Raw genomic sequence first — 23,572 nt, 5'->3', positions numbered from 1 at the left:
CATGCAGGGAGAATATGATGTGGACATTCAGAGCAGACATGGAAACAATCATTCTGCTATGATTGATTTTAACTTTATAAATACCACTTAGAGGGACATTGTGCTGCCTTCATAATTTTGGACTGTAATCACAATATGTGGACAGAAACGTCCATCAATCAAAACTGTGAATTAAAAGAAATGTATCACCATGAAAGTAAAGCCAAGTGTTTCTGTCTTGTTGTTGCAGGCCAGTGGTAGGTGACTGTCAGAAGAAATGCCGGTCCTAGGTGCCCTAGTACATCACCACCTGGACCATGGCGACTCTTTGGCCAATGAGAAAAGAGAGGTGCTCCCGTGGCTCCGCCTGCCTTGCTAGATGGTCGGTGTCCTCCTTGATGCTCCTATGGTTGCCGTGGGTGTTGCTATGGCTGCCGTTGCCCACCCGAGCTGAACAAGTAGGTGGCGGGGTACACGGCGGGAAGGTGCTCCACAGTTCCCTGTCGTCCTCCTCGTCCTCCTCATCTTCCTCGTCCTCCTCCTCATCCCCGTCAGGCTCTTCGGCGTGGGGCTTCAACACGAGGCAGAGCGGGGGGCAGCTGGACTGGCTGCTGTCAGAGAAAGGACCTTTCCACAGATGTCCAGAGTATACAGAGTTCAGAGAGAGGTTCCAGCAGGGATTTTCTACCAGATACAAGATTTACAGGTGAGTGAGTGTGTGTGTGTGTGTGTGTGTGTGTGTGAGTGTGTAGAGAAGAAGACAGAAAGAGACTGTGTGTAGCAGGATTTAAAATGTCAACAGGTGGGAGGAAAAAGGTGTGCTCTCACTCATATCTAAAGCTACCTGCCCATCCTTTTAAGCAGCGCTTGTCAACCTTTTTGGCTTACGACGTCAGGGATACTCCTGTTATTTATTTCTCCACCTGCTTTTTATAATAAAAAAATAATAATAATTGAAATCTCACTTTTTACATTATGGGACCTTTAAACTCCATGGCCCCACTTTGGAACATCATCTTTTTGTTAAAAAGGTGTAGTCTTAAAGCCCAGACAGAGATAGCACTGATGACATTATTAGCGTTACTTTTCTCAGACTTCACAAAGCTGCTCCAGTGCCACAGAAGACATTATGCAGCTAGTGCTAGAGTACACTGACCTTCATGTGTAAAATTGAATACCAGGATATGTTTACTTGCAACCTCTCATCGCACGTTGAACGTCTCGTTTAGTTTTTAATGATTAACTAGTCAGTATTCAACAAGAAACATAAAAACAAAGGACAAAAAAATTATAAGAGAAAGGTAGAGCAAACTAGACATAATTGTATTGTGGTGTGTTCTGTGCAGGAGGATTTACCACATACTAAAATATAATCACAGATGCATGTATCAGTGTACATCTTGCCAGCCGATCAGTCAATCATGTTACAATCTTTTTTAAATGTAGTCTGTCGTGTCTACTGCTCACAGGAGAATTCTGCTACCTTGATTGACCGTTTTAACCGTGTGCCTCCTTCAAAGCATCTTTAATACTGTTCTCAAATGGCACCAAGTCTGAGGAGGAAGTGTTGTCTGAAGGATAAACTCAGGCATCAAACGTTCCTTCTTTTGCTGTTGCCCTTGAACTTCTTGGAGGGAAATGACACGGATGAGTACAATTAAAACACTAGCTACTAACCTTGCACACAGAGGCGGACTTTACCATTAGGCAAAGGTCGGCAATTGCCTTGGGCCCCGAGCTACCTAGGGGCCCCCAAAATGCCCCATTAACTTATGCTTAAGGTTTTGTTTTTTTTTTTACTTTTCGCAAATTATATATTTCTAAAACTCCATTTGCGAAAAATGGCATCAAATCATTAGTTTTGCAGACCGGAGGGGGCCCCCCCACCTCACTACATGATTGGACTATTCCATTATCTCACTTACTGCGCATCTGCGAAAGTGACAAGGCTGTAATGCGCCAAAATACGGAGGAAAAAAAAGTGACAGACAGACAGGGTGCATGTGTAGAGTAACAGACAGTGTACAGAGTAGAGTAACAATGAAGCCAAACTACCCAAGTGGTGCTGAAAAAAGGAGGAAAGCAAAACGTTTTTAAAAAAATCGCCGAAGTTAACAAAGTTTTTTGTGATGCCCGCCGCTGACAATGACAACAACGCTACAACCCATGCTACAACCACCATCACGACCGTTAGCACTGCTGCTAGCGAGGAGGAGCTACCTGTTGCTGCCGACAGTGCCAGCCGAGGCTGCTCAAGTGATATTGCTGCTAACGTTATGGATATGGAATCAGTGATAGCAAGATTTGCTGAGGCCAAAGCTCGCAAGGTCAGATTATAGTGCTTTAGACATGACAATACAGACACTCACTCACTCACACACACACACACACACACACACACACACAGACACTCACTCACACAGACACTCTCACACAGATACACTCACTCACTCACTCACTCACTCACTCACACACAGACACTCACTCACACATAAACACTCACCCACTCACTCACTCACACAGACACTCTCACACAGACACACTCACAGACACACTCACTCACACACAGACACTCTCACACAGATACACTCACTCACACATACACACACACACACACACACACACACACACACACACACAGTCTCCTCCCTCTGACACTGTGTCAGAGGGAGGAGACTGAGAGAAACTCGAGGTTTCTTCGCTCTCATTTCCTCATTCATTCATTCAGTCTGTATCAGGTGCATTTTAATGCAGTTTGTTATCTGCATGAATAAAAACTTAATAAATAAAACTTATTGTTAGGCAGATTATAAAACGTTTTTTTCTCAAACATGTCATGTCCTTTTGTCGACGATCCCGTTGATGAAAAAGCTGTATTACTTCACAGAGAGTTTACGTCGGGAGATGATATTTAGTCCCGACTAAATGTATTTTCATTTCCACATAACCGATTTGAGAGGTATTTTTTTTCACAGTCCATCAGATATGTAGATACCTTATCCGTCCTCATATCATTAACATCCACCATGACATGCTTTAATATCCCAGCTGATTGTTTGTGTCGCATTACGTTTTTTGCAAACGGCAGTTTTCTTTATTGGTGATGCAGATCATACTGTAGGCTAATAGTAAAGCCATTCGTCAGAAAAGTGTGACCCGCTCTGAAACGTTTTTTAAAAGTTTTTTGTATTGTTCCCTGGACACAAACCAGTGAGAGACATAAAAAAGAAATAAATGATTATAAATTATAGTTCTGTTAATGAGCATGGTGCTGCAGCCTCAGAATGGGATATAGTAGTAGCCTAGTAGTTTACTTTTTCGCCAGTAGGATTGCACCCAAATGAAATTATAGGTGTAATACAATTCCAGTTTTCACTAGTTAGCTAATATTATAAGTTAACTGTGATTAAATATGAAATTAATACACTTTTAATGCTTACGCATTGACTCGAGCAGCAATTTTCTCCCACACCAATTCTCCCTCTTTTGCAGCAGCAGCCGCCGTCTTACTTTTTTAACGAAATACATGTTCAAACTCGCTGTTTGTGCGCATGAGTATTTCCGCCGACCCGTTTGTTTGTGGTTGTTACCATGGTGAATCGTAGAATCATGGCTCCATTCATGCTGTCTTTTTATTGTGGTGGTGCACGCGCGTGAACCTACTCTGAGTTGATTGAACCAACTCATATCAGCTGTTCTGGAACCGAAAACTCTTCCCATCTCAGGGTAAATCAACTCAGACATCAGGGTTAGACTCAGAGTTTGTTAAACCTTCTACCTGAAACGGACCCCCGAAGTCTAGACATCATTGCTGTGTGAAGACTGCTAAAGAGAAGTTACAAGTAGGACTTTCTTAGAAAAATAAGGATTGACAAAAGGGGGGAAACAAGAGATGTAGAGGGCCCCATGTCTGTGTTTGCCTTGGGCCCCAAAATGACTAAATCCGCCCCTGCTTGCACATGCACAACTTCAACTATGAAAAGTATACACACTTAAAGTGCCCATATTGTGAAAATGCAAAATGTCATACTAAACATACATGAGGGCACAAATATTTCAATATCACTATTTGACGTTGAACAGCCAAGTATTAGCAAAGCTAAATCACTGAGTGAAATATATGAAACATTTTGCCACATCGTACACAAATGAAATGGAATAAAAAGGTGATAACAAGATGATATACAAGCACAGAAACAAACACTAGAGGTCAATTTAATATTTCTCTTTTCAGCTTTGCTTTTGGAAATACATAGCAATCTTTTTCTTTTTTTCAATAATGCAGCACTAACACTAGAATTCCATTAAGCCCAGTCTGTATATGAGAGCGTGTAATGAAAAGACGTATCCCTTTTACTCCAAACATGCATTATTGTCAAACACAGCTCGTCTGTATTAAAGTTCGCTGGATGGGTGGAAATTCAATTCAAGCCGCAGTATTATGATCGGTGTAACACTGGAGGAAGGGATTGTGGGACTGGAATATCTCCTCTCCTTTCATTATAGAGCATTCTTTGTTTTCAAATAAGAAAGGGAAAGTGAAGGAACAATGGAAACTTTTGTTTGGCGATTTAATTGGAAATGGGCATTTTTTGACTGATTTTGTGTCTTTATTTTGGGTGGAAATTGATTTTATGGAGAGCTCATTGCTGCCATGATTCATGAGGTCCTTGCTTATTTAACAACAAAAAAATGTGTTTCGAGTTGGACTGTATGAGTGGCTAAACAGGGATCAGAGGGAATGGTAAATGTATTTATTTTATGGAGATTCAAGTCAGAGCTTTATATACTTTCATTATAATAGATAAAAGAGGAGCACAGCATAGAGTTGTGAAACTGGTGTAGGTTTGTGATTCTGTCATATTTTTCTTCAAGCCCTAAGACTTGCTGATTCTTTCTGTTCTAAATTATGAGCTCAGCGGGATCAGGGGAAATGTAGTACAGGGCTGAAAGAGGATTTTTATGAGCAAGCATTTCAACTTGTAATATGAAAAATATATGTAGTAGACAGGGGCGGATTTAGTCATTTTGGGGCCCAAGGCAAACACAGACATGTGGCCCTCTACATCTCTTGTTTCCCCCCTTTTGTCAATCCTTATTTTTCTAAGAAAGTCCTACTTGTAACTTCTCTTCAGCAGTCTTCACACAGCAATGATGTCTAGACTTCGGGGGTCCGTTTCAGGTAGAAGGTTTAACAAACTCTGAGTCTAACCCTGATGTCTGAGTTGATTTACCCTGAGATGGGAAGAGTTTTCGGTTCCAGAACAGCTGATATGAGTTGGTTCAATCAACTCAGAGTAGGTTCACGCGCGTGCACCACCACAATAAAAAGACAGCATGAATGGAGCCATGATTCTACGATTCACCATGGTAACAACCACAAACAAACGGGTCGGCGGAAATACTCATGCGCACAAACAGCGAGTTTGAACATGTATTTCGTTAAAAAAGTAAGACGGCGGCTGCTGCTGCAAAAGAGGGAGAATTGGTGTGGGAGAAAATTGCTGCTCGAGTCAATGCGTAAGCATTAAAAGTGTATTAATTTCATATTTAATCACAGTTAACTTATAATATTAGCCAACTAGTGAAAACTGGAATTGTATTACACCTATAATTTCATTTGGGTGCAATCCTACTGGCGAAAAAGTAAACTACTAGGCTACTACTATATCCCATTCTGAGGCTGCAGCACCATGCTCATTAACAGAACTATAATTTATAATCATTTATTTCTTTTTTATGTCTCTCACTGGTTTGTGTCCAGGGAACAATACAAAAAACTTTTAAAAAACGTTTCAGAGCGGGTCACACTTTTCTGACGAATGGCTTTACTATTAGCCTACAGTATGATCTGCATCACCAATAAAGAAAACTGCCGTTTGCAAAAAACGTAATGCGACACAAAGAATCAGCTGGGATGTTAAAGCATGTCATGGTGGATGTTAATGATATGAGGACGGATAAGGTATCTACATATCTGATGGACTGTGAAAAAAAATACCTCTCAAATCGGTTATGTGGAAATGAAAATACATTTAGTCGGGACTAAATATCATCTCCCGACGTAAACTCTCTGTGAAGTAATACAGCTTTTTCATCAACGGGATCGTCGACAAAAGGACATGACATGTTTGAGAAAAAAACGTTTTATAATCTGCCTAACAATAAGTTTTATTTATTAAGTTTTTATTCATGCAGATAACAAACTGCATTAAAATGCACCTGATACAGACTGAATGAATGAATGAGGAAATGAGAGCGAAGAAACCTCGAGTTTCTCTCAGTCTCCTCCCTCTGACACAGTGTCAGAGGGAGGAGACTGTGTGTGTGTGTGTGTGTGTGTGTGTGTGTGTGTGTGTGTGTGTGTGTGTGTGTGTGTGTGTGTGTGTGTGAGTGAGTGTATCTGTGTGAGAGTGTCTGTGTGTGAGTGAGTGTGTCTGTGAGTGTGTCTGTGTGAGAGTGTCTGTGTGAGTGAGTGAGTGGGTGAGTGTTTATGTGTGAGTGAGTGTCTGTGTGTGAGTGAGTGAGTGAGTGAGTGAGTGAGTGTATCTGTGTGAGAGTGTCTGTGTGAGTGAGTGTCTGTGTGTGTGTGTGTGTGTGTGAGTGAGTAAGTGTCTGTATTGTCATGTCTAAAGCACTATAATCTGACCTTGCGAGCTTTGGCCTCAGCAAATCTTGCTATCACTGATTCCATATCCATAACGTTAGCAGCAATATCACTTGAGCAGCCTCGGCTGGCACTGTCGGCAGCAACAGGTAGCTCCTCCTCGCTAGCAGCAGTGCTAACGGTCGTGATGGTGGTTGTAGCATGGGTTGTAGCGTTGTTGTCATTGTCAGCGGCGGGCATCACAAAAAACTTTGTTAACTTCGGCGATTTTTTTAAAAACGTTTTGCTTTCCTCCTTTTTTCAGCACCACTTGGGTAGTTTGGCTTCACTGTTACTCTACTCTGTACACTGTCTGTTACTCTACACATGCACCCTGTCTGTCTGTCACTTTTTTTTCTCCGTATTTTGGCGCATTACAGCCTTGTCACTTTTGCAGATGCGCAGTAAGTGAGATAATGGAATAGTCCAATCATGTAGTGAGGTGGGGGGGCCTTAAGCCTTAATAAAACCTTAAGCATAAGTTAATGGGGCATTTTGGGGGCCCCTAGGTAGCTCGGGGCCCAAGGCAATTGCCGACCTTTGCCTAATGGTAAAGTCCGCCTCTGGTAGTAGATATTTATTAGTCATAGAAACATAACTTCATTTAAGGGGTGACTTCATTTAAAGATGTCTGACAGCTCATAACTCAAAACTCATAAATCAGACAAAATCTTTTTTTTTTTTGTTTTGTTTTTTATTTCAGTAAAATTCAATAGCATTCAAGCAGCATTCAAAGAGTGGAATCACGGTCGCGGTATAGCTTGAAACTGGTAACCGGCCCATGCCTAGTAGAGTGTGCACTGTGCATTTAAGGCTGAGTCCATACTGCAGCGGACCGGGTTTAAATCCAGCCCATGGGCCCTTTGTTGCAGGTCTTCCCCTCTCTTCCCCCCTTTCCTCTCAGTCTAAATAAAAATACATACATACATACATATATATATATATATATATATATATATATATATATATATATATATATACGTACTAGGAGGGACTATAGTAGTTTAACTCTGCTCAGGAGAAGTGTTATGTACATTCACACTACAGTAAGTTGACATTCATCCACACTAGCATTTTCAGGCCGTTTCTGTAATGATCTCCACACACACAAACACACACTGACATGCTTGAACAAAGGAAAGCAGCTAAATGTGTTTTTCTTCATCGTATTTTGGTCGACAAACAACAAAATGGTGCATCACAGCCAACATCTGGCCAGCATTGAGACAGATAGTCTAGTGCGGTGATTCTCAAAGTGGCAACTCTGCCAAGGGGTCCGTGAAAAGTTTTCAGATTCATTCATTTAAATTATCATGATATAAAAAAATTGTATTTAAAAAAAGATCTTTTTAATAAAAATCTTCATAGTTCAACTATGTTTTTGTTTTTTAATTACAAAGTTAACAAATACCAATACAACACACACAAACACACAACACACTGACAGTATGTCAGAGGTTACAGAAGATAGGATATATATATATATATATATATATATATATATATATATATATATATATACACACACACATACACATATACATACATAGACACACATACATGCATACTTAGAATGACATTGCATCACCAGTCAAAACAAAATAACAAAAGAACTACTAAACTACTAAACTAAATGACTCTTATTAATATAATATTTAGTGAGTGTCCATGGTCCATCTAATCCCTCATCCCTGCATAGTTCCTGTAAAGCAGAGGCTGCCCGTTCCATCATCAACAGCTCTATAAAGTCCTTTAGCCAGTGATGCAGACAGAAACAATTTGGTTTTCTCACTTTCCAATTCATAAGAATAATCCTTTTAACAGACAGGTATGCCAATATTAGTATGCAGATATCCGTTCGTCTACTTTGACTCCCATAAATGTCTGGGTAAATAAAATCTAAAGTGTGGGTGCAATTTGAAATAGTAAAAGATGATCCAAAGTAAGATGGAAGTTGTATATATATATATATATATATATATATATATATTTTTTTTATTTATTTATTTTAATTATTTATTTTGTAATGTCTTTAGGAGAGAGACCGGGGTAGGTGTCTAGTTGGTGTGGTGGTGTGGAGCGACCATCCTGGGCGTTGCATTTTAACCCAAACCTAACCATTGCTTAATCCTAGTGCCTTCCAGGCAGCGCTGCCTGGAAGACGACGTTGAGGGCTTAAAACACCAAACACCGTGCCCAGACAGGAGGTCTGTCAGTGTGTCCAGAAACCGTCAGCTGTCTGGTCTATAAATAATGCATTGCAGTCCTGCGCCAGGTCCAGAGTTCATGTTGGCCCCTGTCATCATTGTCATTATTCCAAATGTAATACCAAATGTGATAGATATACGCTGCACCCGCTGAGGCTGCAATTTGAATTTCCATTTCCTCTACTTGGGATATATTATTTATATAAAGCCTATATATTCAGATTTTCAACTTCCCTTCCCCTCTCTCCGTCAGCTCTGTAAAAATAGATTATTTTAAAAGTTGTCACAAAAGTTTTTTTTTAAAGATTATTCTTGGGTATTTCTGCCTTTAATGGACAGGCCAGCTTGTTATGAAAGGGGAGAGAGAGGGGGAAGACACGCAGGAAATTGTCGCAGGTCGGACTCAAACCCTGGACCTTCTGCGTCAAGGAATAAACCTCTATACATGGTCGCCTGCTCTACCAACTGACCTAAACCGGCCACAGTTGTGAAGGATTGCCTGAAGACTGTGTGTTCTAATTATCTGAGGCATTTTTTGGTGTTTTTTGACTGTTGCAGGAGTTGGCTGTGACTATGTTTCGAAAGGCGTACAGGACTTTTGAAGTGAATCATACAGGCTCTCACTTCACTTTCTCTCCCTCTCTTCCTGGCTGCCTTTTCTTAAAGAGAACATATCAGGAAAAACTCACTACATTTGGGTAACTGGAGTGTTTACCAACCCACAAACTGTAAGAATAAGACAAACCAGTCAGTTTTTTTGGGCTGCCTAGATCAGAAAACATGGGATTTAACAAGCCATTCAGATTTGGATCCCCTTCCTCTGTCACATGCTGGCTCATTAGAATATGCCGCCATACATTTTGAGAAATACCTTTGCAAAGGTGCAGCATATTTTTCTCCCAAGCCAATCAGAGCACTCACTGGGCTTCTCAAGAGGGGGGCTTAAAGAGACAGACGCTAAAACGGAGCACCTTAGATAGACGATGAATACAGACACAGACACTATGAGAAAAATTATGTTTTTTTTAACATTAAAAAAGTATTTAACTGCAGGAAAGAGGGTCTTTTCATTAAACTGGGCTGTCTATGCAGTAGAATGGCGCAAACATTTTTGAAATAACAGTAGTCTCGCATTGCCAGACCTTCCTCCACAGCGCTGCGGAGGAAGGTCTGGCTGGTCCAAACAGCATTCTGGGATTGGAGAAAAAACATGCTCTGGTTTATTGCCATTTCTTTAAACCAATCACAATCGTCTTGGGTGGTGCTAAGTGCTGGACGAAGCAACGGTGCCTCTGCAAAATAGCCTCGGGAAGGAACTTGTTTTGGTGGAACGTGTACGTTCAAACGTTGTTTTAGTCGTGCAACAGAAAACTCAGATTGGACAGATAGTCTAGCTAGCTGTCTGGATTTACCCTGCAGAGATCTGAGGAGCAGTTAACCATAGTCCTCATAAATCCACCGGAGTTTAAAATGGCAACACAAAAAAAGCAGAAGGGGACTGACATCCGGCCGAAAAGAACATCTGGCAGAATTTTCGGTAGCACCTGAACAATTCCGGAAGTGGAACTTCGTCGATATAGACTAACGTGCTTGTAACAGTTACATTTAGTAGTAATCTGTAGCTGACCAACTCCTTATATGTGTAGTCTTAGTCTTCTTAGTCTTTACTCTCTAACTTGAGGTGTTTTTTCTTTCACAATCACAGACTCTGCTGTCTACCCTTCCATTCTGTCTCCCTCCTCCTTGACTTGAATGCAATGGAAATGACAGCATCACTTACAGATGAGGGGGGAAGTGTAGTGTGAAGTGACAGGTGAAGGTTTCGTGACATAAGTGGGGCAGATTGTCATATGACTCTGCTTTTAGTTATCTTGACAGCAACATGGCAAACTCCTCCTGATGTGTTTTTCTTTCTCCTCATGGATTTTTAGATTTTTTTTGTTTTTGGCAAATTTATAAATCATGTAGCATTAACATGGATCATTTATATTGGTGTCATAGAGCTGTGGCTGAATTTATGTGCTTTAGCATTTTAATACATTCTCACTCCAAAGGCACTGTGGGAGTCATTGCTTTCAGAAATTTGTTCAGTTTGTTTAGATGTAACCAGCCAGCAACCTCCATGTGACCAATATGGCATATGAATGTTTGCATGCAGACAACAGAATTACAAAAGTTCAGGATTTGTCACCAGCATGTCAGATCCTGTGGTGGATAACAAAAGGAAACAGCAGGAGAACAGAAACTTTTTGTGACGTATTTGAAAGAACATAAATCTTAAAACAATTAGACCTTTTTTATTGAAATTGTGTCTGTGAAAATATGGGTATACAAGGGTCTGACATTGACACCGGAAACCACTCTTTGCATCTCATCAGTGGTGGTTTCTGTTAACTTCTGGTTATCTTTTTGGAGCCAGTGGAGTCGCCCCGTCCTGGAAATTAGAAATCAGGTTTAACCTGTTGTGTTGTCTTTGCGTCAAAATTGAAAATGAACTTTTTTCTGCGTTTTTTTCCCCCCAACATTTTTGTCACCTTTTTCAATGCTTTTGACGCTTTTTTAAAATGTGGTCAATAAACCTAATTTATGACATTATACCTAATTTTTGAGTTACAAAAACAGCAGAAATTATGAATTATTTTGACTAATAGTTAAGATCAGAGGATGTTGTCTGAATCACAAACTGGTTTATGTCAAAGTGTAGTCAGGATACATTTTTAAAACCATTTAAAACACTCAAAACTCAATGGAAGTAATCATTAATTTGACCTGCGATAACTTAGCCATATAACATTCATCGATGTAATTTTTGGGCAATTTGTTTGAAAGAAACCGATATTTCTGATATGAAAAACTTTATAAACGGGTCAAATTTGACCAGAGGACAACACAAGGGTTAAGGCACTTCCGCATTGGCTTCATTTTTCAGGCCTGAAAGTTGCCGCTTGACTGCAACCGACATGCAAAGTTGTCTGGGTGGATGGTGGGTGTACAAAACGCAGGACTTTAAAGCCAGTCTGGGATTCACATCCTGAATCTGTGGACAAAAGGACTTTGGTTAAGGTTAGGAAAAGATCATGGTTTTAAATTAAATCTCAGGCCTCAAATCAAGTGCATAATATTAGTATTAGTAATATAGTACATAATCATGAAGTTTCTATTCCCTATGAGTGGATATTGTATTGTAAAATCAGATTTTTTGGCAGAAAAGAAATGAAATGTTTTCAATGAACACATACGTTCAGTGGTAACATGTTAGTGACCTGCCAAATATTAACATTTCCTCATTGTTTTAATAGAAAACACAATCTAGGCAGATTACGTTTCCAAAAGCGTATTTGCTGGCCCAAATTTCTAGGAGACCAGGTTAAAACTGAGTCACTCTAGCAGGTGAAGCTCTTACTGTCAGAAGTCTTTGTGCACTAAGCCTTTTATTTTCATGACATATTGATGCAGACTCCCGTTTCCTTTAGCAGCTGTTTACAGTTTGATATAAAGTTGTTTCTCAGTTACTAAGTAATTGTCATTTCAGTTGGGATGCTGAATGAAGTCACTCATCACTGAAAGCAGTCCTAAAAGCAAGAAGTGTGTCCTTATGATGTATGATGAAGTCATGACTCAGCCATATTATGTAAACTGTTATGCCTCTCATCTCTCCTCCTCGCTATCAGAGATTCATGGCTGCCCTCGTTGTGTATGTGCTTTGTAAATGCTTTCCGTAATTTCTGGGATTGTTTTTGGTTTTTGATTTGATTGCTGCATCCCCCGCTACCCACAACAACAAAGCACTTGTACACTTCAGCCAACGCATCCTATACTCAAAGTATTCCTCAAGAAAACTGGCACACTTCCTCCCAATTTGTATGAAACAATGACAGCGGCAGTGAAACAAGGCCAGTGGGGGCCTGACAACATGGGCTTCAAGGACACACTGCCAAGCCTACTTTTAAACAAAAACAAAAAAAAACAACCCTATTCAAAGCTTTGGATCCAGGTAGTCATATTCTTTATGAAGTACATTTTAAAGAAACATTTAACTTGTTTTTCTTTTCAATTCGGTGTATTTCTGTTTTAGGTTTTTTTAATTTTATTATAGCCTTCTTTTTTTGACAAAAATAACCTTGCTTGTGTCTTACAATATGAAATATGAAACAATTTCTGTGTAATAATGGAAATGCTTATCAGTGTAATTCTGAGTGTAGTACTGAGGAACATCATTTCATGAACATTTTACAAAATCGGATCAGTGATGGTGGAGATAGTGCAGTGATAGAACAATGGATAGGTGAATGAAGAGACTGGCGGTCCAGATAAAATTCATAATTTTGCAATTAGACCATAGTTACGATTATATCTAATTTGCATCTCATGGAAAAGAAAAAGTCACACAGACACTCCGGAGAAAGCAGTGACTCCATCACATGTAAAAAGCAGCTCTATTGTGTTTCTAATTGCACTCCTGTGACCTTACTAATGCTAATATCGGATTGTTATTCAGGAAAATATGCGCCGGCAGTCTTTTCTCTGCATTGACTTTCCACAGGGCAAGAACAAAATTGGCTGCTCTAATTAGCTATTAATAAAGAGTAGCCACATTTGCCTGGGTTAACCCTAATCATTGCACAACTTTGATCAGATGCTACAACCTTAAAGCCCCCCTCCAACCAGTGTTACTTCCTGTTTAACGGTTAACAGAGAATGGTTGTGTAGATAATAGTCTGACATTATTCATAACCATGGCAACCATATTGCAGCTAATGTTACGGCATCTTTGTAAACAGCACTATTGGTTGCTGGGTGCCAAGATTGTCAATTTCTTTTAAGTTGATCTTGACGCAGGACTAATTAGGAATCCGGACCGAAGACCACTATGTGTGCCTTTCCATTTGGCCTCTATCCAATTAAAAAAATCACAAAATAACACTTTAAAATCTTCATTAAATTGCTTTGAGTTTTTCAGCTCACAAAGTTCACAAAGAACTGTTTAAGTTTAAGGAACGTTCCACTAAAAATCTATTGAATATCAATAGCTCAAAGATCTCTAAAAAGTTTGTAACTCATTTTCTTCGTGGATGACACAGTTAAAATGGATTCCAATGGCAAACTAGAGTCAATCCTAAAACATCTCTATATGTATCATAACACCCATAGAACTGTCTCAAACCACTGCTTGGGCCACTTCTCTACTTGTGAAACCTAAAGCCCAGTCCGGACCAAAGATTCGCGACGAGTTGAAACTATAGTAATTGCAACGCACTGGTCTGCAGCGTTCTGAAATCCAGTTCACACCAATGCGACGAGACGGTGTATCATCTCCATTGAAACCACTCTTTGTACTTCCGTCCTAACTTACGACTTCCAGGCTTTTTGTAGCTAATATATCATTTGTTGCATCTAAATATGAATGTGGATTACATTAGTGATACTAAGTACTGCATGCTACAGTTGCATTTCTAGTGATGAATCAGCTAAAACGTTTTATTTATGTAATTCATGCTTTGTTTAATCGCCGCTCGCTCAACCACATTACCGTGCCTGCGTGCGCTTGTTGATCCTCCGTCTAAAACTCTGCCATTTGGACCAGCTGACAGTTTGCAACATAGAAATAAAAAAGGATTATGGATCATTTTATTTCTAGTGTGTAGCTGACTTGACCAGCTGACTTCTCTATTGGCTGTTGAAACAGGTGGCGTCCCTTACGTTCTAAAACCAGCCTCTGGAGACTTGACCAGCTGAGTCGCAGCCACACCATCAGCTGGTTGGATTCGAGATGAGACGGGTCGGGTCAGACCGCTGCAACTTTTCCCTGCAACGTTCTAAAACGGTTTTGTCTCGTGGCGAATCTTTGGTCTGAACTGGGCTTTAGTCTACCAATAACATACCGTAACCTAACAGATTTAAACTGACTTTTAAAACAGCATGATTAAGCTATTACCTGAGTCCTCTTAAAGTGGGAGGAAACTTCTTATATTGGGTTCCAGTGTCTACTGTATGTATAGGGGTCCCTGACGTTAAACGATTTTGTAAACCCCTGGTTCAAATATCCAAGCAACCAAGCAATTCTATTAACTAATTCATTATTTCAGCTCCAGCAGTTATTGATTTGTTCTCAAAAATTATGAAAGCACTTAACTTATATGCTATTTTGTTTTTGCAGCTGTCTATTTTAAGGATAAAAAGGGTTAAAAGACATACATGTTCGACACTGCGTACCATCTTGAACAGTGCAATCAGTATGGACTAAAGTACCTGGGAAAAAAATCACTCAAACTTTTATCAAAGTAGTTGTTTATCCAATCAAACAATACATCACCTCAAACTCCTGCATGGAAGAGTGAAGAGTCTCATCTGTGTGGATTTGGATGTGAAAGAACACAGCACAGCAGGGAATAATCACACTCTTTTATAATCTTCATCTGTCTGAAATGACAAAGCAGACCTGCCAAGCAGTTCTGGTAGAGACAGAGACAGGGGCTCTGCCTAATTTTCACTACTTCTGGTGGTCTTGAGAAAGATTGGCTGCTGATGAGACACAGGATGGGGGTGGAGGGGCTTAGACTGCGGGCTTCCTCTGTGATCCACAACATCAGAGACACAAAACGCTTAGCGTGAACAGAGCAGCGGGGCAGAAACAGGCCTGTGGCTCTGTGATGGAAACAGTCAGGCGGCAACAGCCTGCGTAGCAGGATACACTGGCCTGTTGGGCACACTGTGTGTGTGTGTGTGTCTGACCAACATAACTCTCACAAAAGGACATAGCTCAAATTTAGATCACACACTACTGCCCTGTCACACACACAAACACAGAGGGACTTTGCAGTTGTTATCTCTATTTCATAAAGGGATGAAACAAAAGAAGCAGCTGTGCACATTACTCCTGGTCTTAAACACCAGCTGGGTCCAAACACACACACACACACACACACACACACACACACACACACACACACACACACACACACACACACACACACACACACACACACACACACACACACACACATATATACACACACACACACGCACGGAGATTAAGAGAGCACACAGAAAAATCACGTACATCACAGTACACACTGAGAGAGGTAGAAGTATACATACATGTAATTAAAAGAACAAGAGAAAATGGGCAGACAGTTATTAATTTGTTTGTTTTTCAGCCAGTAAATAATTCTTGCAAAAAGCACAGAGTCTGACTTCCGTTGCTTCGATTTTATACAAAAAAGATAACAAGAACATCCCCAGAAGTAACATTTCAGTGTCAGCTTTTGACTGTGCCACAGAATTCAAACAACAAAACAGTGCTACATCAGGGATTTATGTAATTAATTAACCTAGTTCCCTCAGGGAGACATGGGAGTCATGAGTGATGTATTACCTTTTTAAAATATACCCAGCAGTGATTGTGTAAAATAAAGTAAAGTTGCTCTGTAAAGCGGCAGGTGAATATAAAATAGACCTCGTCCTTATAAAGTGAATAGTTTCAAATTGATGTAAGGTTCTCTAAGATTTCACATTAACCTTTCATATAAGCTATTTGCCATCAAGAAGAGGTTTGGTTTAAAAATGAAATGCAAAGCTAAAGCCGTCAAAACAAAATGTGTCCGGATGACGAGCGAGTGAGAGATGAGCGTGTGGGTGTGTGTCTGTATGTATGAATATGTGTGCCTTTACATTTAGCCTCTATCCAATTCAAAAAATCACAAAATAACTCCTTAAAATCTTTATTAAATGGCCTTGAGTTCTTCAGCTCACAAAGTTCACAAATAATTGTTTAAGTTTAAGGAACGTTCCACTAAAAATCTGTTGAATGTCAATAGCTCAAAGATGTCTCTGAAAAGTTTGAAGCTCACTTCTCCGTGGATGACACTCAGCTTGGATTAGCAAGCAGCAGTTAAAATGGATTCCAATGGCAAGCTAGAGTCAATCATAAAACATCTCTATATGTATCAAAACACCCATAGAACTGTCTCAAACCACTGCTTGGGCCACTTCTCTACTTGTGATCCATCTGTTCATGCAGACTCCACTACTGCAGTAAAGGTTTTGTGGGACATCCTCCAATGTCCTTAAAGGTCCCATGGCATGATAATTTCACTTTATGAGGTTTTTTAACATTAATGTGAGTTCTCCCAGCCTGTCTATGGTCCCACAGTGGCTAGAAATGGCGATAAGTGTAAACCGAGCCCTGGGTATCCTGCTCTGCCTTTGAGAAAATGAAAGCTCAGATGGGCCGATCTGGAATCTGCTCCTTATGACGTCATAAGGAGGAAGGTTACCTCCCCTTTCTCTGCTTTGCCTGCCCAGAGAAGTTGGCCCACCCACCCTCCACCTTGCCCCCCCCCTCTCCTCCTCAATAGCTACAGACACAGAAATGGCACATCCTAAGTAAAGCTCATTGTGGGACTGGCTCTAGTGGCTGTAATTCTGCACCAAGGCTGAATTTCGGGAAAGAGACTTCAGATACAGTATTAGGGGACCACTAAGGCCTATATAAAAGCATCCAAAAAGCAGCATGTCATAGGACCTTTAATACAATTTAGTATATCCAGAACTCTGCTGCTTGCCTATTTACTGGCTCCCATAACCATAACCTGAAACACCTCCAATGGCTCCTTTTTTTCAAAACAAATTCAAATTCACCATAGAACAAGGGTAGGTCCCAATACCCACGTGAACACTTGCTGTCTGGAGCAGTTGGTAACTTTTATAAAAATATATTTTTTTTAATTTTTGCTCAAACTGTCACTATATCCCGACAGCAGCACATGACACAAAACAATCTGTGAAAACATCATGTTTCTCTGCCTCCCCCTAATGCTTCTAAAAGGATTTGCATGTTTCTTCCACGCCCAAAGATTAACAACCAATCAGAGCCGAGGAGTCTCCAATGCAGTGTCAATCACTGCTGATCAACTGTGGTCAAACTATATGTTTTTGAAAACAATTGATGCGAGAAATGCAATGCAGTAACAGTATCTTGATTCGTATTTGATCAGCGCTGCCTAGTTTGACAGTTTGATTGTAGTTCATGAGCAGTCATTGACCCTGCGTAAGAGACTCTCTGGCTCTGATTGGTTGTTTTCCTTATGTCATGTCAAGGAGCATCTGGAGGAAGCTGAGGAATGGGTTTTTTTCACAGATGATCTGATACATGTAGTACTGTCAGGCTATAGTGACAGTTTGAGCAAATATGAAAGGAAGTTATTTTTTATTAGTTACCCACTGTAGGATTTTGTACATGGTCACGTAACATCAGGTAGTAAGCATAACTCAGGACACACCTGTGTCTGAAACATGCCAACACAGTACACTAAAGTGCCTTTAACCTGCATTCTTTCTGATAAGAAAATGACCCTATTTCTCACTTGATTTAATACCTCAGCAAACATTGTCCTTATGAGTTTATAGTCTAAGAGTAAAATAGGTGATCAAGCAGGCTTTAGGGCGGGGCTACCTTGTGATTGACAAGTTGCTACCACAGCGACCAGTCAATCAGGACAGAGGCTTAGCAATGCATATCCATGGCACTGTGTACATTTAAATAGCCATTTACTTTACTTTTGGGTGTCATCTGTGTTTATGTCTTAGAACTATGACCCTTTCACTGTCTGTTTTCACTTCATCGTAGTTAATTGTAACATTTTGGTTGCCTAAAAATGTCTTTTTCAGCTTTTGGTGGATGCAACTTGCTAACCAAGCTAGCTAGCACTAGCATTAGCTGGTGGTGTAGCGCCCCTCCCCAGCTCCACCCTCTCTTCCAAATATGGTCACTTCGTGCTCCAAAAAAACAAGATGGCGATGGCCAAAATGCCAAACTCAAGGCTTTAAAACTGGAGTCCACAAACTTATAGGTGACTTCACGGTGGCTACATCCACATGCAGTCGGTATGGTATACAGTATGGTTAAGACAAGTACAGAGCATCTTAGTGTTTAACAGTAAATGGCTATTTACATTTACATAATGAATGTTTCCCCCAAAATACAGCAACTGTATTTAAATGTACGATAATCTTCCTAAAATGCTTTCTTTGTTTCACTTTAACTGACTTCTTTATGATGTTTGTAAGCCAAAACAGAAAACTGGAAAGAGACCAACGTTCCTACTTTGCAAACACATCTTGCACCCACATTAACCTGCATACTGACTAACCAGAAGATGCACAAATCGTATGAGTATGTGAGAGTGAGGGAAAGAGAGTTGTGGAAACTACATTTCCTGTTTTTGATGTATAGATTCCCAGTAGTGCGAAATGTGGAGACTTCCTTTACCAAGTCCCTTTGAGAACACCCAGGGCACACACACCTTTGTGAGATAAAGAGGGAGAGATGTGGGGGAAAAAATACTTGGAGCTACACACACACACACACACACACACACACACACACACACACACACACACACACACACACACATATGCGCGCACACACACACACACACACACACACACACACACACACACACGCGCACATGCACGTGCATGCAATACAACATCAAAAAGAGCTTTCCGTCAAAGAAGATTATGTTAGATACAACACTGATGTGATGGAAATCCAGGCAATACGTTTCTTCTTTTTCATCATCAAAAGATTAGGTTTTCTGAATAAAACAACCACCCCCTAACACACACACTAACTCAGATAACCATAGCAGCACACCATCTCTCCCTATGGCCTCTCTCTATGCATCTTTCTCGGACAAACACATAGAGTAGGAGAGCTGACGATTTCAAAGATCCCATTTCAATGGGACACATGAAAATATCAAGCAACTGGACTAAAGTGTATTTTTGTCATAATGGTTGGTATTTTACAGATAAAAGCACCCACATCCTTGACAGAAGGGGATCAGTTTGAACTGATTTTCACCAATGTTTTTGGCCATACGCCAATAAATAAAACGCTTTTTAAGTTGTTTACAGACTTAATTATCAGGTCACTTCCTAAATACAGATTAACCCAGTTACCCCCACCACTTAGCAACCTAACTCCTTAGAGTGTTCATCTTCATTAGGGCCTTTTCAGACCTTTTCCAAAACAAAGATTTGTGTTCTCAATTATTGAGAAAAAGGCTTTACTGTGCAACTGTGCATTTGTTTTCACATATGGGATTCAATGTTGATTGTGCAACATGCATCCATAAATACTTGAAAATATATTTGTGTGGCATCACATCTGGTGAAGACTCCTGGGGCCTCATTTATAAAACTGTGCATAGATTCTATTCTGAAAGATTTTGTGCACCAAATTTTCGTACGCAAAAACAAAATTCTTATTTATAACACCTTGCGGTGCACACCGGTACGTACTCTTCTCATTATAAATACGCACGTGCGTTACCTTATGCGGTCGTGCACGAGCCTCACGCTCCTCCCAAGGTCGTCCCATATTTGTCCTAATAAGGTCCATGTTAATCAATCAATGAATATTGCAGCCTTGTAAAGAAGCCCTTAATGACCAATTATGAAACGGAAAAATGGGGAAAAAACACGATTCAGTGATTGTGAAATCGAGGTGCTCCTAACAGAGGTAGAACATCGAAACAAAATCCTGTTTGGAGGCCTTAACCCTTGTGTGGTGTTCATATTTTTGTTACACAGCCAATGTTCCCACGTCTGGTGGACCCACCACATTATTAGGCTTTTGTATCAATACAGCCATAACAATTTATGTAAAAATACTTAACAGATTTAGCTCAATTACCAATGATATATACATAATTTATCGTTCATATTTGCCATTTACCCTTGTGAGATCACATTTATGATCATATGATAATTTTCGTTTTTTGTGAGAAAACAAGGAAATTCAATTATAACTAGAACTGCAAGCAGTTATGACGGGGTCCAAGCCTCCGATGCCAGTCGCCCCTGACGCCCCGGGAAGCTGTGCCACTCGCCCCCGATGACCCGGGGACCTGCACCCAAAGCGGGACCTAAAGCATTACGTGGGGGGGCAAACATTGGTGAATATTGAGAGGTTTGATCCACAAGGTCTGCGGTACGGTGTGAGCCGCGAAGTCTGCGGTACATTGGTGTTGCAAATGTAGTGGTTAACAGTTCATCTCCATGCATACACAGACTACCTTTAACAATTCTCTACAATAAACAAACTTCTTAACCCCCCCTGACCACAGCGGACAGCAGAGAGAAATGAGAGAGTGATTGAGAGGGTGGAGGGTGGAGGGTGGAGGCAGGTGTGGTGGTTGAAGGAGCAGGGGAGGTGGTCAGGTTGTTGTAAATGGTGTCATAGGCGCTGATTTATGTTTTCCTCCGTGGGTGCTCACAGGCGCACACCTTTAAAAAAAAGTAGCCAAAAATGGTTTGCATTTCAGAACCTTAGGAAATGGACAGCGGCCGACGCGAACACACACGCCTATTAACACGATAATTTAGCCGTAAAGTAGGTTTCATCATTCAGGAGAGTGCCACTTCTCACAAATACAGATAGGATTGGAGATGAAAAGTTTAACTGACACGTAACCGCGATCAGCTTCATGGGAAATTAGAATCAATGTCACACTATGACAGATGCTCCACTTAGCACCAACTGCAATGTTTAATTGCATGGTATCGGTGCCTATGAATGGTGTTGATTTTGGATTGAAAACGTGTGAGAAAAAAGTTGCATTTGTCCACTGTGAAGGTTGTAGAAACTTTGTCAGGTGGGTTAAGAAGATTGTTTATTGTAAAAAACCAGAGAAGCAGGCAAAAGCAAAAACCAAAACGTAACGGTAGGAGGCAAACATCAGTAAATATTGAGAAGTGTGAGCTGCTAGGTCTGTGGTACATTCCCATTGCAAATATGCCATTAACATTGATTGAGTAAAAGAGCCAAAACTGGTCTACGTTGACTATAGCGCTCCCTAATGGCCAATCTTTACCAAATTTGGTACAGAGCCTCAGAGTGGCATGCCGAACAAGCATTACAAGGTTTGTGTTGATTGCATTTACTATGGTGGAGATATTGCAATTGCAAATTTCCCATTTAAATGCATTGAGTTATTGGCCAAAACAAATAAACGTTGCTTATACTTTGAGCCCTCAGTACCCCACTCTAGAGATGGCCTCAGGAGTGTCCCTAGATGGTACCCATCAAATTTTGTAAAAATCGGATGAGCCGTTCATGAGATATAAACTTGTTGTACTTGTAGCGCCCCCTAGAGACCAATTTTCATAAACGCATGGAGGACCTCCAGAGGGTCATGGCAAACAAGACTCTAAAGGTTGGCATTGATAGCATTTATTTTGGCCAAGATATGGCAAAGTTGGTGTTTTAATAGCAACACAAATTTGTTCGCGCGTAATATGCGCAATTTTTATTCTATAAAAATTATTTTTATTCTATAAAAATTATTTTTATTAACTTTTTGTCAGGTTGGTCTGGAGGTGCTATGGTCCAGGTTTCGTGCAGATTGGTCGCACGGTCTAGGAGGAGATCGAAAAAGTAGGTTTTTGATAAATCGCGATTTTTCACGCATAAAAGTCTAGGCGGAAATGGGCGTGGCCTATATCACGTGATTCAGTTGGATCCAGAGAACGCGTGGATATATGGATTTTAAATGTCCGGTGTACAGTTATAAGGGAGTTATAGGGCCAAACGCGTTTTTTTCTGCTATAGCGCCACCTAGTGGTGGAAGTGGGTCAATTTTTGTGCCTGAGGTCCTTGCGGAGTTTCAGACCAGTGCTGAAAACGGCAACCCCCCACCATGTACGGTTTAGGCTGTAGTCTGAGTTTTAGGCGGAGAAGAAGAGGAGGAAACATCAGTAGAAAAACAATAGGTTTCCACAGCTCCGCTGGAGATGTGAACCGCATTGCCTTGCATTACGCGGTTCCCATGCCCCCTCGGGCTTGGACCCCTAAAAAAAGTTAAAAAATAGAAACAAGATTTTTGATCATTATTGGTGCTTATTTCTTAGAACTTAATCAGAACAGGTGAAAGTGCTTGAAATGTAACAATTTTGTAACTTTGTGTGGGAATAGCAGGTGCAGAAAGACAACATTCCCACACACAGACACCTACAATCAGACACGCCCACATATAGACGCACAGACACACAGAAACACACACACACACACACACACACACACACAGCAGGCCCAGTTAGGAGGAGGACACAGTTAAGTTTCATAGCACCTACAATTAACACTCGGGTCCAGTAGACCCGAACACCTCATATGTAATAGTTATGTGTAGGGGGTTGTACCGTGTGCAGTCATTGAAAATAAATTATTTGTTTTGTTCTTCCAAGGCCAATGAGTTTGAGTTAGAAGAAATAATAAATAGCATCATTTTTATCCCACAGACCCGAACACCATACAAGGGTTAAATAGATTTATTTGTTGGATATAAATATCCATTTTTATAATCCATAAAATCCTAATTGATTGTTACGAAAACTAAATAAAGATTTAGAGTGTGCTCACATGCAGGCTGTGCGCTGTGCATCCAGAGTACTTTATCCATGTGATATTTCGTGTTACCATTGGAGTTCACTAAAACGCAGTCTAATCCAAACATTGGGAGCATTACGCACGATCACATGCATGGTCAAAAGGTTGCGGAAAACTGGGCACATTTTTACGCATGGAAATTCTTTATAAATCCCGACTTTTGCGAGGAATGTTGCGACGACAAATTTCACCCTGCTTCACGCAACTTTTTCTTGCGTAACATGTTTTATAAATGAGGCCCCTGAACTCACTGGACCACTGTTTTGAGTTGAACCTGAGATCCCTTTG

General features: G+C 40.5%; 1 protein-coding gene across 1 annotated transcript in view; it reads left to right on the top strand.

The window, feature by feature from the left end:
* Positions 1-235: 235 nt before the first annotated feature.
* brinp2 (bone morphogenetic protein/retinoic acid inducible neural-specific 2) overlaps positions 236-23,572 on the top strand; it is a 129,579-nt gene continuing 106,242 nt past the window's right edge. Inside the window, exon 1 of the mRNA XM_031287857.2 lies at positions 236-685. Coding sequence (XP_031143717.1) covers positions 297-685 — 389 coding nt within the window. The 5' untranslated portion in view covers positions 236-296. The remainder of the gene's footprint in view (positions 686-23,572) is intronic.

Source organism: Sander lucioperca, chromosome 9 (assembly GCF_008315115.2).
Source record: "Sander lucioperca isolate FBNREF2018 chromosome 9, SLUC_FBN_1.2, whole genome shotgun sequence".
In the NCBI taxonomy this organism is placed as follows: Eukaryota; Metazoa; Chordata; class Actinopteri; order Perciformes; family Percidae; genus Sander; species Sander lucioperca.
Note: the sequence above shows the minus strand (reverse complement) of the source record. Positions and strands in the feature narration are given on the sequence as shown.